General features: G+C 37.4%; 1 protein-coding gene and 1 long non-coding RNA gene across 2 annotated transcripts; one reads left to right on the top strand and one right to left on the bottom strand.

Moving 5' to 3' along the window:
- Nucleotides 1–4595: 4595 nt before the first annotated feature.
- Nucleotides 4596–20086, bottom strand: LOC107654475 (uncharacterized). Its single transcript, XR_001630339.1, has 3 exons — nucleotides 20075–20086; nucleotides 18733–18735; nucleotides 4596–4915 (listed from the first exon to the last, which is right to left on the bottom strand). It is a non-coding gene; the product is annotated as an uncharacterized LOC107654475 (long non-coding RNA).
- Nucleotides 6002–11875, top strand: LOC107654474 (guanine nucleotide-binding protein G(I)/G(S)/G(O) subunit gamma-13-like). The gene is made up of 3 exons (XM_016441541.1): nucleotides 6002–6647; nucleotides 8618–8750; nucleotides 10665–11875. Exons 2-3 carry the CDS (start codon nucleotides 8653–8655, stop codon nucleotides 10768–10770), a joined length of 204 nt encoding a protein of 67 aa, XP_016297027.1. The 5' UTR covers nucleotides 6002–6647; nucleotides 8618–8652; the 3' UTR covers nucleotides 10771–11875.
- Nucleotides 20087–20152: the final 66 nt, after the last annotated feature.

Below are 20152 nucleotides of genomic sequence, written 5' to 3'. Positions count from 1 at the left end.
CCCCCCCCAAAAAAAAAAAATACTTAGGCTATCCAAGATGTAGATGAGTTTTTCATTACATAACTTGCTCACCAGTGGATCCTCCGTAGTGAATGAGTGCCATCAGAATGAGAGACCAAACTGTTGATAAAAGCATCACAATAATCCACAAGTAATCCACACGACTCCAGACCATCGATTAACATCTTGTCAAGCAAAAAGATGTGTGTATGCAAGAAACAACTCCATCAAGATGCTATTTACTTAAAACTGTTGATTCCAGCTAAAGTACAAGTCTTCTATCCATATTGCTTTCTCCAGTGAAAAAGACTGATGTACTGTTACTTCCTCTACAGTCAAAAATCTGGGTGTTATATTAAGACAGCAACTTGTCTTTTGAAAATCATATTTCCCATGTTACAAAAACAGCATTCTTCCATCTTAGAAACATTGCCAAGCTACAAAACATGTTACCTGTTTCTGATGCAGAAAAGCTAGTTCATGCATTCATGACCTCGAGACTGGACTATTGTAATGCACTGATAGCTGGTTGTCCTGCATCTTCAATAAACAAGCTACAGGTAGTCCAAAATGCAGCGGCTACAGTCCTTACCAGGTCAAGAAAATATGATCATATTACCCCAATTTTACAGTCTCTGCACTGGCTACCTATTAAGTTCCGTATCAGTTACAAAATATTATTACTCACCTATAAGGCCCTTAATGGGTTAGCTCCTGCGTACCTAACCAGTGTTGGGGTTAACGCATTACAAGTAATGCGAGTTACGTAATCAGATTACTTTTTTCAAGTAACTAGTAAAGTAATGCATTACTTTTTAATTTACAAGAGAATATCTGAGTTACTTTTTCAAATAAGTAATGCAAGTTACCTTTTTTCCAGTTTATTGACTGACAGCTCTCTTGACCCCATGTTGAGAGAAATCAGAAGATGTTACTGTAGTTCTAAAGTAAATATGAATATGCATTAATTCATCTCACTCACAAAAAACAAAAACACTGATTCAGTTTTCCTCAAAATGAATAAAAATAATGCAACTCAGAATATGATTTATAGCAAAGTCCACTAAAGGAGGTAGAGCTTTTTCGCATTTGGCTCCCAAACTCTGGAATAGCCTTCCTGATAACGTTCGGGGTTCAGATACACTCTCTCTGTTTAAATCTAGATTAAAGACACATCTCTTTAGCTAAGCATTCACATAACATATCTCATAACCTTGTACTCCAGTTACATCTGATCAAACGCACATTTCATTCTTTTGCTTGGGTTGAGCACATCATTTTTTGCTTAGATGGAACATTTTTCTCACTTACCTTGGATCCAGCCCTTACAAAGACCTGATGACCGAACACCTGAGAAGAGATGATGCCAACCCTCAGACAACATACAAAACTACCAAATTTTGCAATACATGACATTAACTAACTACTTGATTTTTACTGTACATTTCTGCCATATGGACATCAACTTTTGATAGTCACCACTGATACTGCTAAGTAATAGCTTATCAGTGGTGACTATCTCAAGCTATCTAAAACTTTAATTTTCTGTAAAGCTGCTTTGCAACGATTTGCATCATGAAAAGCGTTATACAAATAAACTTGAATTTCATTTAATTGAAATAGGTATGAAACAGATCAAGCACTGTTTACAAGCAAAAACAGTTCAGTGGGTTTTGATGTGAGAGAACAACAGGGGATTGACTTTTGCTTAATTATGGATTATAAACTTGTGTTTTGGCCAGAAATGATGGTTTAAAGTTAATGCTGGATTTGTTTCTTACAAACACACAGTTTTTCACAAGATGTTAGTTGATGGACTGGGGTCATGTTGTGGATATTTGGTGTTTTTATCAGCTTTGGACTCTCATTCTGATGGCACCCATTCACTGCAGAGGATCCATTGGTGAGCAAATGATGTAATGAAGAAACAAACTCATCTACATCTTGAATTTTCAGCAAATTATTCCTTTAAATTCTGCCTTGTAGTTTTTATCATTTACAGATATTTCAGTGAAATATTTTGGAAATATTTCTTCATGTGCGGTAAACTCTGTATTCTGATTTCTGTCACCTGTTGTATTGTAGTATTTTGGGAAAAGTATAGTAATGTTATAATACCTATAATTGTATCCATTGAAATGTATAAAATTATAATGATATTTTGGCATTGTTATTGTCATGCACATTTGAGCAGAGATGAATGATTTGACCTGCATTCACCTGGCTGGAGATGCTCCATTATGCTGCTCTCAGAGACACAGGTAAACCACTTAAGGCCAAAATAAATGCAGAAATGTTGTGAATATAACATGTCTTGGACTGCTACGGTCTTGATTCCTTTCAGCTGCAACCTCCATTAGAGTAGCTTACGGCCCCTTGCATTTGTGTTAAAGCACTAATGGCAGTTTCTCATGGACACCCATCAATTTAGGACACATGGGACGTGTCTTTATCTTCAGAATGCGGTCCCAGGCTATTAAAGGGTATCTGTGTAAATTCTCTTTGATGAAGCATCACTGCTTCTATGAACTGCTGTCCTACCTGCCACTTAAGTTACTCTTTGCACTGTTAAGCCAAAGAATAGCCAGCGGCTACCCATCAAAAGCTTGACCCCCATCGGCAAACCATTGCAGGAAGCTCTTCATTCAGGATCCATTAAGCGTATTCAGAGCAGTGCTCCATTCTTCCTGTATGCCCATCATGTAATAAATGATGGATGGAATAAAAATAGGATGTGCTAAAGTTAGGAAGTAAATGGCTGAAGGGAGAACTGATCAGTGGCTATTAGTCTGTTTCTGTTTGTGAAACACAAATTCAAACTGGTTAATGCATTGTCTAAATGCAGCAATGTTAATAATACTGATTAAATGTATTGAATACACTTAAAAAGCAGTCAGTTTGGATAAGAATCACTTCTCATAGTTTGGTCATGACATTTGATAATAGGTTTGGTGTTCTAGTACTGTGATCTGATACAGATATTATACTGGAGGTTTGCAATCAACTCTCAGAATATGGTTTAATCCCTCTAGAATTGTGCGTATGTACAATCTGGTACACCATTAATCTTATCAAGCCTATATTTAGCATAGGTATTACTACTTTAAATTATATTTATATCACGTTTTGTCTACAGTATTTTAGCCGTGGTTCACTTTGGTTTCACTTTGTTCTCCATATTCACATTATCGACCAGATTTTGTTTAGTTAATGATATAAGCAGTTTTCATTTTAGATGGATTCTGTGGTGAAAGTTTTTTTTTTCTTGCCACGTTTTTATGAAACAGCCATTGGTTGCCAATGTTTTTGCCTGTCTTTCACCAAGACATCCCTTGTTTCTTTTAGCATTAGCCAAAAATGCATTGCATGGTGACAGTGGTCTAACAAAAGGGGGCTCATCTGATCTGCTGCTCCTGCTGTCCCGCAGGCACCTCTCCTCATCTTACACCTCCTGATGTTGCTCTTGGGTGTGATATCACAGAAGACTGACATGAGTGCTGCTCTGAGATGAGCAGATGACAGATGCCCTTGTATCAGCCAACAGGCAAACTTTTAAATCTCCCTGTGAGCAGTTTACAGCCCTTCCACCTTTGATGGAATACTATTGTCAGTGCTTTCAGGTTTATGTCAAATTGTGTGCAAAAGCATTTGCAATATAATTCAAACTAACTATAGCTCAAATATGTTAAATGTTTCTGTTTTGCATAAATGAACAGTAGTAAACAACACATAGTCTCAATCGTTTACACTGTAACTTTTGGCCCTCTAGCAGTTATATAAATATAATATAAAACTGCCAGTGTTTTACAAAAGAACATTGTTTTAGTTGTGGCTCTGCTGTGCATGGATAAATGAGGTTGGAGGCACCAGTGTACAAATGGATACAGGACATCTTATCAGAGAAGGATGGTCAAATATATACCATTTTCTTGTTTTGTTTTTTAAACTGGTGATTCCCTAGAGGTTTGCCATTTTGTAATGTTCCATGGCCAATTTTTCTCATTTGCTGTGACAACAAATCTTCAGCGTCACGCTGTTCACAACCAGAGCCATACTTTTCTTGCGTGTACAAATATGAGGTGAGACACGTGGGCAAATGACGTAGGCCTATATACAATTTACCGCAAAATTCGTCCACCAGCTCTACAATACAAATACTCATAGAGTGCTGTAGGGATGACATATTTTTGTAGGCCAAAACTTAGAAACCCACTTCTGGTTTCATTATACTTAAGTGAATGGGTTTTTGGTTAAATGTCTGAAATTAGATCTCTGGTTTACACAAGATCAAGTAATTTTCACGTTTTATTCTACTACATATTGTATATATCACTAATACACCTATATGTGTGTGGTTTTTTTTTTTTTGCTTGTCTTGAAAAAAGCAGTCACTGTGGCTAAATGGGAATACAAAGGTTGTTGGGGACATTAAATATCATCAGACCAAACATGAAAACTCATCTCAGTTTTCACTGCCTCGTTGCGCTTTCACACAAACTTTTTAAAGGGACATTACAGTGTTGTGGTGGAAATGACACCAATACTGTGCGACAGCTATATTTTGTATAGAAAGTAATATTGAGCGTGGTCTCACATTAAATACTATTATGTATTTGAATTATTTTACTAGTGCTTAATTCAGGTACATTAATAGTTACCAGATAAGTCATATTTTTAAACTGTATTTTCATTGTTGAAGTTTAAAAGTCTGGGTGTGCGACAAGGAGAAAACAGTGATTTTGACACCTATAAGGAGGTTGAAAAGTATGAAAAAATCATAATAGAAAGGTAGTAAAAAGTTTTTAAGGTGGTTTTATTGTTAGTTTGACTAAGAAAGAGGAATTTGTCCAAAATTATATGTATTTTTATAAATATGACCAAAGAACATAAAAGTGCCCATAGTCTAAGAATCACCCTTATAAGCAATGGTGAGTGAGGTCATGCGACCGTGGTGTAGTTTTAAAGCCTGCATTTAACTTTTTCACTTCTGCCGACTGTTTTTCAGCTTAAAAATTCATAAAAGTTGTGTTCACTTGTCCAAAAACCTAAAAGCCAATGAAAAAATCCTATCGATCTTATTCTTGCCATAAAAGTTGGCACGGCCATTTGTAAATTTTATGGGACTGGCTTCCGGTCGAGCATCCGTATCTGCATCCAGCTATTTTTAGCTGTACAAAACAGCTCGTTTTGTTGCTTGATATTGCAAATTGGTGTGTATTACCTTGTTATTTTAATCTATTATTATGAACACACTTGTAGTCCAAACAAAAAAAAAACGTTTACTGCATGTTGTTATTGTTCTCGTTATTTCCCTATAGCAGCTAATGAACCGGAAGTCTCGCCCAAAGGCTTAGGCTACTTCCGCGTGTATAAGGTGAATAAGGTGGATTTTTTTTTTGGGTCAAGGGGACCAGGGTGATGCTAACTTTCGTGTTGGCCAACGAATATCACTAAACCATTCTATTACACGTTCATTGATGTGTAGCCTAGTTGGATAAAGGCAGGGTTTGTTAGATCAACACACTCATTTATAAAAAAAAAAATATTTTATATAAGTGTATAGTGTAAATTTAAATGTGTTTAATAAGTGGCGTTCCAACATTGCTCATATTTAGTAAGTTCACTGTTTGTATCCCTTCAATGTTCTTGACCACAGCCAGAAGCTGTTTGAAAGTCTTTTATCGTCAGCATTTCCTATCGCTCCGGTACGATTTGGACCGAGCGAGCGCTGTTTCGCGCTAATGAGCGATGCGCGGGACATTAAAAACCCGGAGCGGATTACAGAAGGCTTTGAGCAGAAAAGGCTCGGTGACGGTGAATCCGCGTCAAAATACACGCCACTCCAGCCCGCCTTTCAAACTACGTGTTGCTTGGCAACAAGCAAAACTCGGCGTTTTGGCTGGAACTATTTTATCTGGCGGAGAGAAAATAAACAAACAACCGGCCGATTTTTCTTGCTTTTTTTTGTTTTTGTTTTTTAAGCAAGAGATTCGTGCGATATAGGCTATTCAGAAAAGCATCCTTGCTTTGTGATTTAATTAAGCAAAAGGACATAAATAAATCGCACAGACAAATAATGTAATGTTTTCTTAAACAAAAACGCTTAATCTCAAATTGGAGCTCAATTTTTCCATATTAGGGCATAGATGGTGGACTAAACGTACCTAGAAGCAAATGCGTATGGAAAATCTAAACACCGACACTGACAATTCTAGCGAATAGGCAACGGGATATCGGGCGTCCTTTTGTCTCCAACATCAGAAGAGGCATTTAGACTTCAACTGCATATAACCGCCCTCCGATTCCCCCCTCCCAGACAGATTTGCCCCAGCACCTCCTCTACATTGGCCCAGCAGCGGCTGAACAGCGTCCTTGCACTTTACTAGGCTGTAACCACTGCCATCAGCTCAACTTCTTCAGCATCGCTTCAGGCGCCTCTGCCGCTGCTGCCGGAGCCTAACGTTACCTTCAGTCTCCCCCGTCCAGTCCTTTGGCTGTCTACATCGCATACACAGTCGTCCGTCGTTTTTCTTCAGTTAGACACAGGCGTATGTGTGTTTTTGATTAATCTGAGGACATTTCCCATAGATAAGAACAGTCTGCACCAAAGACGGGCTTCGGGTTTTACCCAAAGATACATAACCGAGGTAAGCGACACAAATGTGAATTCATATCGATCTCATCTTTTCTGTGATTGACTCTTGATGACAGTTGACATAACTTAAGATGTTAGCGTGACATGTTAGTTATTGATATCCATGCATTCTTATTTTTTGCGTTTTAATATTGTTTCTTCCACTCCCTCCATCACCGCTGTGGCTGCTAGCGATTTTGCCGGTGTTACATAAAACTTCGATTTTCTGCGTCCTGCTTTTATCCGTCCCTCTTTTTTGATTAATAAAATCACTGGGTTATTTAAATGTAGCCCATATTTACAGGAAGGAGGAAATGAAGAAGCCTGCAATTCAGCCTCAGCCTGCAGTAGCTTCCTAATAGTTTTATCTGCTCTGGGAAACCTAAATATACCCATTGGAGGTAACTGAGATGCAGCAAGTCGTGTTGGTCTTCATCAGATGATCATGTAGCTACAGAAATTGTGTTATCACATTTATTGACAGATATGATTTCTCTTCTTTTTTAGTTCTTTCCACACCAGTGTATCAGTTAGGACACAACATACAAGTATCATATGTGCTTTAGTTTAGTAATTGTTACATTTTGAATAATTAAAAAAAAAAATCAAACTGAAATTTAATCCTTGCTATTTAGATGCAATGTGGTGATGACCTACATCATTGAACGACCTACATGAAGAACTTGGCTTGGGAAGTTCGTCCTGGTCTTCCATCTAAAATGTTACACTGTCCTACTGTACTGATAGCCTACACATAATATTATGAACAAACCAAAAGCATAAACCTGATGAATAGTATCATTCATTCATTTAATCTAAGATTTGATGCATCAATAATATTTGGTTCATGACTAATGGGTGTGGGAAAAAAAGAGGTTTATGGCTTGCGGCAAACTGCTGTATATTCTGGGACACTATTGATTATATTTTTGTATAGGGCATCAGTGAAGCACTGAAATCAGTGTGTTTACCTTCTGGCAATAACTGATTTCTGCTACCATTGTATTGGTGCACAATGTCACATTTAAAAAGTATTTCGTGAATATCTCCATATGAACGAATGGTTTGAAAGAAGTGAGAAGTTTTACAGTTTGCGAAACATCTTTGTCCCCCAACCATTTCTGAGCATCACGTTTGATTTGAAAAACAGCACAATCTCCCAGCTGCTCTGAGTGTGCTTAGTCTCAGATAGTGAAATCAGAGCTTTTAGAGTGCGAGGCTCCAGTGTCTGGCTGGTGTTGCTGGGAAGTGCTTAAAAGCCTTTATGGGATGGATGTAGAGAGGCAGCAGAACACCTGCATGCTGAACTGTCTCTGCTCTCTGGCTCACACATGCCCTAACGCTGGACTCCTCTCAACACTCTCCAGACTCAAACTCTGGTCCCCCTTAACTCCTGTTCAGAGAGGAGGAAGCATTAGACAAGCATCTAATTACTGAAATCTTTATTTATTTGAAAGCCAAATACATTCATGCAGTACATCCCAGAACAAAATAGGGAGGGGAGAAAACAGAATATGTGCGGTTGCAGTATATTCAATGTTGAAATGTTTTGTCAGGTAATCTAAACTGTGATTCATGTGGTGACTTGTGATTTAACTTGTTTTTCGAGTCAAAAATAAAATGCAGCATGAATTAGCCTTATAACCTTAGACTATATTAAATAAAACATATTTTTAAGGGATAGATAGTCAAAGCAACTGAATAAACATTACAAAAAGTGGTTTCTTTGTTTATTTTCCTATCATGGAACATATGCAAACAGTTCAGCATGGGCATACAAATCACATTCATAAATCCTTAGTACATACAAACAGTGTGAGGTGCTGATTTAACAAGATTATTAATTGCAATCCTCATTGATTGATGCAAAATCAGCTGTTCAAGATAAATCTAAATAAAATGTATGTTTTTGTATGTTACATTTACATTTTGAGTCAGCACAATTCGACACAATGTGCAAAAACAATCTTCTTTCTTGTTTAGGTTTAGTTTGATCACTTCCACATCAAGCCGCAGTCATGGATGAGATGGACTTGCCCCAGATGAAGAAGGAGGTAGAAAGCCTCAAGTATCAGCTGGCCTTCAAACGGGAGAAATCCTCAAAGACAGTGACAGAGTGAGTGTTCTCTCTTTTGTTCTTCACACTGTGATAGTCTCTGTTCCAACCCATATATTTTACGCTGTCGCCCCATATCACAACAGAAAAGATAATGACTTCTTCTATTTTTGTTGCTTTTCGTCACATAATCAAGTACAGAGAAACCTAACAGCAAGTCATTAGAACATCACCCGTGTATTCTGTCCTTTTATTACACAAATACTTGATTGTAATTGGTCAAAATGGCATTTACCAGTCAATGTTTTGTTATGATGACTTCTAAACTATACATTTAGTGGTTGTTTTGACAATATATTAGTTCTAGGTTCATTTCTCATATTAGTCTGTGACCTTTCTCTGTGCATACTAATGCAAATTAAGACTATAGGTAACTGGAGCAATTTTGTGACTCTTTGCTGTGGGTAAAAAAATTGCACTTTAAAAGGGTAATATTTCAGTATAAACTACAGTGCAAAGGTTTTTAATATTTCTAAAAAAAGTCTCCTATTCTCACCAAAGCTGCATTTATTTGTTAAAAATATACAAATATTGTGAAACCGAATTAGAATTTAAAATGTAGAATTTAAATGTTCTGTTTTATATATTTTAAAGTGTAATTTATTCTTAGGATCTTATTTCAGTCTTCAGTGTCACATGTTCCTTCAGAAATAATTTTATTTATGCTGAATTGCTGCTTAAGAAATATTTCTTATTATTATCAATTTTGCAAACAGTTGTTTAATATATTTTTTGGAAACTGTAATGGATTAGAAAAAGAACAGTTCAAAAGAACAGCATTTATTTGAGATCTTTTTGTAATGTAAAATGTCTTTACTGTCAAATTTGAATAGTAGTGTATATGGTGAACATAAAACCTCAACAATATATATTAATATTGTTGTGTTATCTGTCCCACTTTTTTGTTGTAATGTTGTAATGGACTATTTTTAGCGGATGCTTTAAGCTATAAGTAGGTAAATATAAGTAATACAAGTAAATAATGAATATAATAATAATAAAATGGCTTGAATTAGTATTTCTAATTTGGTAAATAGTCATCTAATATGCTAAAAAAAAATGTGCTTTTGGCCTAACTTATCCACTCACCATAGTTCATACCTCATAGTTCCTGTTGTGGAGAGCAATCTAATCAATTTTGTCAGTGGAACTGTTTCCTGATTGAATAACCCTTATGCCACCATGAACTCACTGCAGTTATTTCTGAATTTTCAGTTTCACCTCATGTCACAAATTAGGCTGCCCAGAGGCCAGGTCCTCTTGGTGATTGTTCAGGACAAAGCTAATGCTCTCAGATCTCTGGTGCTTTACTCTCCAATTTGAGAGCAAGCGTGGCCTCTTAGTCACACCCGCCACTGTCACATTACAGTGACATCTCATTTCCCTGCGTCCCAGGGTTCTCTTCCTGAAATATTCACAATGGTAATTTCTCTGTTACAAATTACCTATTACCGGCCAGTAGTGAACAGCCCAGTTTACGCCAGCATAGTGGTTCCTTCAGTGTTATTGTGCAGTTTAGCTGAATAAGCAGTTGTGGAGACATAATGTTGGGTCATGATGACTTAATTGCATCTGGGTTTGGATGGAGTCTAGCATGAGTCTAAGAATATCACTCTCATCTTTGACACACCATTTCTATTAATCGCCCGTGATGGACGGTGCTTCAGCAAAGAGTTACGTGATTATCACCCTCATTTATCATTTGTTCAGCATGGGTGCGGTTCTTGCATGGCCCTGATTCCTTAACACTCAGCATCCATGTTCAAAGTCACACGCATCCAGAGCAATTCTCTGCTCTATTTACTCCTAAATAGTACTCATTTTTGCACCAAATGCAAGGTTTGTTACTTTAAATAGATTACGCAGTTAGCATTGTGTCCCAGAATGATGAGGAAACTTTCTTCCTCTTCTCAGCCTGGTGAAGTGGATCGAGGAGTGTGTGCCTGAGGACCCTTTCCTGAATCCTGAGCTGATGAAGAACAATCCATGGGTAGAGAAGGGCAAGTGTGTGCTTCTATAGAAGAGTAGCAGCAGCAGCAGCAGCAGCAGCAGCAGCGGTCGCCCCAGCCCTCCGTCTGAGCCTCCACCAGGCCTGACAGGATCACACGGCGCTTGCTCTTTCTGTTTCATTCCCTCACCATGAATGTACAGCAGTTTAGCATCCACTGCACAACAAAACACACACTCGCACACACATTAGCTCTATATAGTCACTTGCAGAACTTGACACTTTGACATGCATTACTATGATATTTATAACCATCAATGTATCTTTATATGCAGTTAGTGGAATTTCTCTTGCCTATTCGACTTCAGTGTTGTCGCCGCTGCTTGCACGCTTGATCTTGAGTTCAAGCATGTAGTGTCGACATCGAAATGCCAGAAAAGGCCTGTTAGACAACATACCGCATGACAGAGGCGAAAAGAAATGGCAAAAGAATGGCTCAAAAAGGCGAAGGCTGCAAATCTGTGAGTTTCCCTCTTTTACGCAGCATGTTCAGTTCTCCTGCAGGCCCGTGCACTATTTACACCACACTCAGCACTCTCACTTACAGACTTACAGTTTTTAAACACGTACAGATCGTTTTAATTTATTAACTTATTTATGAGCATTAATTTATATATTTATGGTTTGATTCACTACCGAAGCTGTCAGCGCCGACTGCTTTAGAAGCTACAATGGACCTGCTGTTGTTCAACTGCACCCTTCCTTCCTTGAAAGCTAAAGGATTAAAAAAAATCGCATCTTGCCAGGTCACCATCGAATACTGCCTTGTACACAATTTCCTTAAAAAGAATGTATGTGTGTTGTGAGGGACTAGTAAACCATCAGCACCCTTAAGCATTGAATGGATATGCAAACGGAGAGGTTGTGCACTGGCCAAGGCTTTTTTTTTTCTTAGATTAATAGCTCAATCTGCATTTATGGCTAGGGTGTGGGGTTAATTTATGACTTTTGATTTGTTCATGTTTTTATATATTCAAACAGTAGAAACCTGTCTAATTATCTAGAGGTGTATTACATATGAGAATGCTTTGAGAAAATATGCATAAGATCAAGTACTAGTTTAATAAAAAGCAATAAGTGATTAGATTTTTTATTGAATGTTTTACAAAACATCTTATTGAATAAAGTAGAGGATTTTTAGACAGCTTTAATGTCATTTGTGTGTTTCAATTGGGTGTGTGTCATGGTTTTGGCAAGTTTTTGTTTACATAATAACAATTACTGATTACAGTAACAATATAACATTAATTTAGTTTTAGAATGTACTAATACAATAATAAATTATGATATTATGATTAAAAAAAAAACAATAATTAATCATGTCCCTTCACCCCATTATGAAGCCCTGCACATGACATGCAGGGAAAATAAAAACACATTGTTGCCATGAATTAAGAGTTTGTTCTCATTAATTAATGTAAAAAAAAAAATCACCACTTTGTACTAATTTGTTCCCTCATTTTAGTTAAATCGTGCCATGATTAAAACCAGTAACAAATTACTACAACATGACCACAGTTTAACCAAAATGAGGGAACAAATTAATAAAACATGGCCACAAATTAATAAGTTGTGGGAGCGAATTCTTAATTTGTGACCACAATATCTATTTTTCTGCAAGCAGCCATATGCAGGGTTCTGTACCGCTGTACCTAAAGTTCACAATAAGAGTTTTTCTTACTGTAAGAGCCATACAAGCTTGAATGATCACCTTTATGTTTTTGCAAGCTAAAGAATAAGGGAAGCAAAACAGCTTTAGACAACTGAATGGTTTCAAGATTTAGAGGTGAACTGCTGTTAACTTTACACAGTGTCTTAGAAACACGACACTCATGGCTTGAGATGCTGAAAAACAGCAGGACTGCACAACAGCTGCATGTTTACACAGACCAACAATTAAAAAAGATCAGACAATAAACAAGAATGTTTCTCATGTGAACGGCCCCCAAGTTTCGAACAGCTTGACAGACTCGATTGAACGACTGCTGTTGACTGTAGGCAGGTCATAGGATTATCTTCTATGATATTTAAATAAAAACAATAGATTGACTTCTAAAAACACTTTTTATGTTTATTCAGTGCTTTCATCACATGTAATCTAATGTGGTCAAAAGATCTTCATTTGGGGGCTTTTCTTAACAAATATTACATTAACATTTATTCATTTTGTAGATGTATCAAAGGCAACTTACAAATGAGGAATACAAGCAATTCATCCTAAACAATCTTAGATGTTTTTTTTCCCCGTCCTACTGAGAGAGACAGCTGTCTTTTAACAGATCTGGTATCTCTTTTGTAAAAGTAAGCCATAACACAGCTTTAGTACAACAAGACCACTAGCACAATGAGCACAGTCTCATCTTTTGATCCGCATTCCCAAATCACTGCAAAAAGCATCAAATGCTCATTCTCAGCTAAATAATGGAACACATGAGGGTCTTTTTCTCCCAACTAAGGGAATCTGCATTTTTTTCCCCCCACTAAGGGAAAGAATGTAGCTCTTCTTTTTACACACTTTGACTTCACTCTGTCCAGACCTATCTGTGTATTGCAAGTGAAACCCAACCAGGCATTATAATCGAAGCCAATGCATCTTTATGCACTTAATAGACCTGTGCGTATCGGACCGTACAGCAGTCACACTTTTACCAAACAAAGATGCCATGAGTGGTTCTGGGGACAATGAGACTAATGCAGTGGATAATGGCTCACTCTCTAAGATTAAGATTGGTAATCCTGATGCCCATTGCCTAGCCACACATTCACATGATTGCTCTCTACGCCGGTTGAACCCGCAGCAGATGACACTCTAATCTGCCAAAAATAATCCACTCTCTCAGCCCCGCCACAAATCTCCATTTCTAAATACATATGGGATCACATTGACCAATACTCTGCTTAAATGTACACATCTGAGGTAAAGTGCTACTCTGACCAAGTCTGACACAATGACCGTGAATCTGCATATATGGCAAAGCTTAATGGCTCTTTAATCTAAATACGGCAAATGCATGAATTTGAACCTTATATCTGGATCTGAAATGGGGATTTATGCTATATTTATGGGCATATGGACTATGAAGGGACATATCACAGGAGAGAATAAATGATGGGTTCTGGCTTGTAAAACCACTTGCTGCTCTAAACACTCTTGCTATTCTCCTTTGAGAATCTAAAAAAGATGTGTTGTGAGAAGAGAACAATCTCAGAGTGTAAAAGTGTGATCCAGACAGTATTTTAACATCACATAAGTCCGGTTCAAATGAGGATAGTGGTCACCAGGGTTTGTGATCATTTAAACAGACTTAGTGTCACATTTATGAATATAATTTTATTTTTAACCACAAGGCAGTGCTAATCTAACCTTTTAGCTCATGCATGACCGTGTCTTAAGAACACGATGAACTAAATATGACTGAATTAGGCAAATATGTATGTCAAGTCTATTATCAATGCAAAAGAAACAAAATTTTAAAGAAACAACTCAAACTTCCTTTTTTTCTAGGTCATTAGTAGATGTTTACATATTAATCATTATTCTCAAATACATTTTGTGAATTATTTGTTTGTGCATGTGTGTGTGTGTGTGTGTGTGTGTGTGTGTCTGTGTGTATACACTGTATATACTGTATATATTGTATATACTGTATATACCGTGTATGTATATATACTGTGTGTGTGTATATATATATATATATATATATATATATATATATATATACACATATATTTTCATACAAATAAATATTGGGGAGTTGCACAATTGTTTTCAAATTTTAATAAGCAGCAGTTTTTTTTAAAGAAATAATAATAAATGACTATGCAAGAATACTGTATTTGATTAGATTGTCTTTTCAAGAATTGTATTCTTATAATTAATTATAAGCTATATAGCTTTTCTTATAATTAAGCTTTTTTTTTCTTCATTATAATATCAGGGCAGCTGTGCTGACATTTTTTACATTGTCCCTAAAAAAATATATAAAATACATTTTAATTTTAAAATGTTCATCATAGATAAGAGGTTTAATCAAATCATTGTATGAATAAACAGTTTTTTTTAATTATTGGAGAGGACAAAAAATGCTAAAAAAGTAAAACAAATAAATGTAAGAAAAAAATATAGACTTAAATGTCACTGGTCTGCTTGTATACAGTATAGGTAACACCAACTGAACTCTCATTAACCTGATTTCCAGGGGCCATCTCTACTTCAGGCTCCATGAGTAGTTCATTTAAGAGTAGGACTCAGCTTAAGACTCAGAAGTGTTCATTCTGGTATCGGGGTTGAGAGATGGACAACAGCAATGAGCAAGTAGGCTTTCTGAGACTTAATGCTGTATATGTAAAATAGAGTGTATGCATGCAGTGTGTGGCCATTCATGAGCCATTTCTGTCACTGCAGCGTGGCTCTTGTCCCCTGGCAAAGGCAACTGATCCAGTTCTGTCAGTGCACTCTTATATAGTCAACCTACACGTATATTTTAGCGCTGTCGAACATCTGCACGCTTCACTCCATTTGCTTGAGCGCCCAGGGAGACGGGTCAAGCCGAGGCCATGCTTCATTTCCTCAAATGAGGACAGTGCAAAGATTCTGGAGACACCAATTTTTTCCCTCTCCCCTCTAATCTCTTCTGTTTCCACGCCCTGGGCTAATTGGAATCGGCTGAGTGTAAATTGAATGAGTGGAGATGTGTGTTGGGATTGTGATCTTTGGCCCACTTTTGGCATATGTGCAAACGTGCTCTAAGAGGGAGATGTATGGTTCTAATGCTGCGAACGGCGGTCTGATCGTACACTGAACCAGACTGAGAGGTTCCTTCCCAAGGTACGTGTCCTCGCAGTTCAGAATCATTTTACAAGGCAAGCAAAAACAAACTCGAGCACGGCTGCCCATTATTCCACTGTGGTGCCATTACATGGCTGAGTTAACCCCAGTGGGCCTGCTGTGTTTGCACAACGATCTGGCTGAACTGCCCAAGAGGGACTCTTGTTACGTGGCCACTCCTACTATCTCTCAGGGAACCGATATGAAAACACGTACAGTCTGAGTCTTTTGTTAATAAGCAAAAAGCATCATCCTTCTAAGTCGTGCATGAATGCTGTCACTGCCATCCCTCCTTCAGACAACAGGCAGTGACAGGAATTATGTGCTGTGACGTGCCTGTGTGCCCCAGCGGTCCCTCTTTAGGAGATTAAAGCCCCGAACTGACAGCTCTTTAATCTCTGGTGCTTTGTTAGCAGACCATGTGGTGTAGAAGCAGCAGTGCCTTATGGGGAATAGGTCTGGGATGAAGTCATCCACAACATTTCACATCATCAGCAGCTGTGATAGAGGTAAAATCATCAAATGTTACCATAAATATTAATCGCTGAACTCACAGATTCTGAAAAATGCATTTTCAGGCACCTAAAATATGCATCTTCTTGAATATTTTTTGCCAAGGTCAACGTTTTAAGTATGTTGCAAAGTCCACGGGACATTCCAAACTGTGCACATCATCCGTGTGCCCGCTAAGACTGACGGCAGCTGCATATTCTGTATGTCTTACTGTGGAAAAATACTGACTCACTCTGACTGTGTGACATAAGGAGAGGGAGCGGCACTCAGGGAATTCCATGGCAACACGCTGACCGAGAGACGACAAGATTCTAGAAATATTCCAAAAGAAGAAATACAGGGTACATGCTTTAAGACCACAGTCTTCCTTTTATAGCGCTCTCCTGTGTGCTCCCAACAGCGGGAGATTTGCCAGTGCACTGATGTTTATGGCAAGATAATAAGACTGCATTCTTTGATTCTGTGTTGTTCTCTTGCAAGATACTCTTTTAAAACATTCAAATTATTTTGCAGTTGGATTTAAAATGTAGTGAAGTAGAGCATACAAATGGTTGTGGATTATTAATAAATCTTATTAATAATTAAGATTATTAAGGAAATATCGTGCAGACAGTGCAGACTGAATGCATAGCTGAAATAAAATATTTAGTGGGAACGTTTTAAATGCACGCTTAAGAAAATGCCACCCACTGTGCAAAAACCTACAAAACACAGAATTACGCAAACCATCAGATTAGAGCAAGATCCGAAGTTCACAAACTGGGGCCCCCATAATTCTAAATATGGGAGCAAAATTAGTATATAAAATAGTGTATACACTACCATTCAAATGTTTGGGGACTGTAGAATTTTTCTACATACTTTCTACATAATTTCTTATACTCTAAACAAGGCTGTATTTATTTGAACAACACTCTCAGAAGAAAAGGTACAAAAGCTGTCACTGGGGTGGTACCTTTTCAAAAGGTACACCTCTGTACCTTAAGTGTCCATATTGTTACTTTAAAGTTACATGTTAGTATCTAAAATTTGTACCTTTTTTTCTGAGAGTGAAAAATACAGTAAAAACAGTGATATTGTAAAATACTGTTACAATTTAAAATAACTATAATAATAATATTTAATAAGTTCGAGGTAATAATAAGTTATTTTTAATTTATTTTCGGGATGGCATAATTTTCAGCATCATTACTCCAGTCTTCAGTGTCACATGGTCCTTCAGAAATCAATATGCTGATTTGCTGCTTAAGAAATTATTTGATGAATAGAAAGTTCATCAGCATTTATTTGAAATATACTCTTTATAAATATAGTCTTTACTGTCAATTTTGATCAGTTTAATGCGTCCTTGCTGAATAAAACTGTTAATTAATCAGTGGCGGGCCGTGCATTTTACACCTAGGCCTTCAGTGGTGTCCTACATTTAATGTTCTCTTACTGCTTTATTTCGTCTTCACGAGTCTCCCCGCCGGTCTGCCAGCGCACTGCGGGAGGAAAATACTGGTTAGCACAGCTTTACTAGGAAAGTGAGCAAGTAACATTAAAATAATTCACACAAGACGATGAAGAAAAGTGTATAGATGTGTTTTAACGTACCTCTGTGACTCTCATCTCACCGCTGGTCTGCCTCGGAGGAAAAGACCGGTTAATACAGCTCCACCCGGGAAACTGAGATATTTTTACGGAAACTTAAACCTGGCTTTATATCGCGCAAATAACTTCAGCATACAACGCATCAAGCGATAAAAGAGTCAAAAATGAAAATTAACCTACCATACTCTAGTGGTTTTTCATCTTCACGAGTCTTTCACAGAGCCGGTGCCGAGGAGGTGTGTGGTTGTTTTTCGCAGTCATTAGGACTACTGTTTTTAGATTTACTAAATATAGTAGGCAAATATTTTTTCAAAATGCACTGAAAATCTAAACCTGAGAAACAGTAATAAAAGTTTTACTAAGTTTTAATAAAATTATTTACAGTGATGCTGTTTGCTAGCTAGTATGCTGACCATCCAATCAAAGGACGAGAAAATGCTGACGTTATTATTAGCCAGCTAGATGGCCCTGGTGCTGCCAACTCGAAATCTGATTGGTTAAAGCAACGGTTTCATTGCCATTGATTTAAGCTAACAGACGCCTGCACTGTTGATTCTGAAGGCCTTAAGGCAGATTTCTTTGACCCTGGCAACACGATTGCTGAAATATGATTGGATAAAAGCTCTAATATAAACATACACTGCTGGAAGCAGTGCAACCAAGAGAAAAGCTATGAACTGAAGAGAATAGACTATTGGAAATAATTTAATACACATTCATGGAAAAATATATTAAAACTAAATCAGTGATTCTGATAGTGTTTAGGCCAGCAGACAACGCTTTGCTGGCCCTGACGGCCCACCACTGTATTTAATTGAATACATATCAATTCATATATAAATAATATCAATACCTATCAATTCCATATCAAATGTTTCCCTTAACAGTTACTTTCTGACACTGCGTGAGAGTTATAACATTAGACACATAGATTTCTTTCCCCATCCAACCTGGTGAGATCTACTGTGCATACTGTAGATAATGCCACTTCTCTTTGTCAATTTTGTTCTCTCTTGCTCCGTCCCTTAGGTCTAATTAACCAGCTCAGGCTCAGCAAAGCTCAGTCAGCCAATTCAAAGGCATTAACAATTAATGGACAGACATCACAGAAATAACCAGACCTTCTCTTTCCATTTGCCTCTGGATGGGGGAGGGTGGGTCAGCGAGGTCCCTGGTAGAGAGCGGTGTAGGTCCATCATGTAATCGGTTCGCTCTCTCCTCTGGTACAGCATCCTTTTGCTTGATCCCATGAGGTTGCACATGCTGGAGCACTTTTATGAAACTGGAACCCTGCCATAGAGATTGAATGATGCACAGTGAGATAGAGTTCCTTCTGCACCATCAAAGAAGGCCCATCAACATCTTTATGAGTCATTAGAGATCATATTTACTTTTGCTATAATAGCAAACACATTTTAAAGTGGTAGTTCATCCAAAAATGAAAATTCTGTCATCATTTACTCACCCTCGTGTAGTTGCAAGCCCATTGTGAATGTCTAAGAAAGTCATACATGTTCAGAAAGACACTGATGATGACATAATGACGATTCGTGTTTGGTTGAACTATTTCGCTTTTAGTTAATTGTAAAAACACAAACCCAATCCAACAAAACATAATATATATTAGTATTTAAAATATCCTAAAATATAAAATAATATAATATATAAATTAGCCCAATCATTTATAATATGAGCTGTATATAAGCACGCTGAGTTCTGATAGCTCATGTCAAAGAAAACATATTTTTCACACAAACAAATAAGGAGGTCTGCATTTGCCGCAAGATTTATGCCTCAACTTCTGGCATCTCTCAGTCCAGAGAAAGCTGCTCAATAAAATATTGCTGTCATGGTAAAACTTTAATGGCTCTGTCTTCGAGCATTAACCCACATGAACACACATTTAGGGCATCTTTTCTACATAAGCCTTTGTTGAAAACACCCGCCACCCAACCTCCCCACTCCTAAAATCACCAGAGAAGATTTAACAGTCATTTAGCAAATAGAGCTCCCCAGCCCAGATCAAAAAGCATCTGTTCAAATGGTGCCATGGATGACTGTGTATTAACCCTTTTACATGACAGGTGGATGTGGTGTCTTTATAAAGCATCCACTTAGTATGAGGTTGTTGCTGTTAGCTAGTAAACACATACAATGGTCTTCCTTGTATATTCATTTAAAATGAGAGTTTTGTATTTAATAGATTAGCGTGACCATACGTGCCATTTTCCCAGGACTTTGATGTCATACACCAATCGGTCTGCACACGCAAACAAAACCAAAACCTAGATATTTTAGGCAATATAGAAATCCTGGCTAGGACGCATCCTGGGAAAATGGCACGTATGGTCACCCTATAATAGATAGTTCACAATCTGTTACTTACCTCATGACATTCAAAACCCAGATTTTTTTTACTTCCATGGTGAATATTCTAAGAATTTTCTTTCTTGGAAACCT

The sequence above is a fragment of the Sinocyclocheilus anshuiensis genome, unplaced genomic scaffold (genome assembly GCF_001515605.1).
Source record: "Sinocyclocheilus anshuiensis isolate Anshui unplaced genomic scaffold, SAMN03320099.WGS_v1.1 scaffold419, whole genome shotgun sequence".
Lineage (NCBI taxonomy): Eukaryota > Metazoa > Chordata > Actinopteri > Cypriniformes > Cyprinidae > Sinocyclocheilus > Sinocyclocheilus anshuiensis.
Note: the sequence above shows the minus strand (reverse complement) of the source record. Positions and strands in the feature narration are given on the sequence as shown.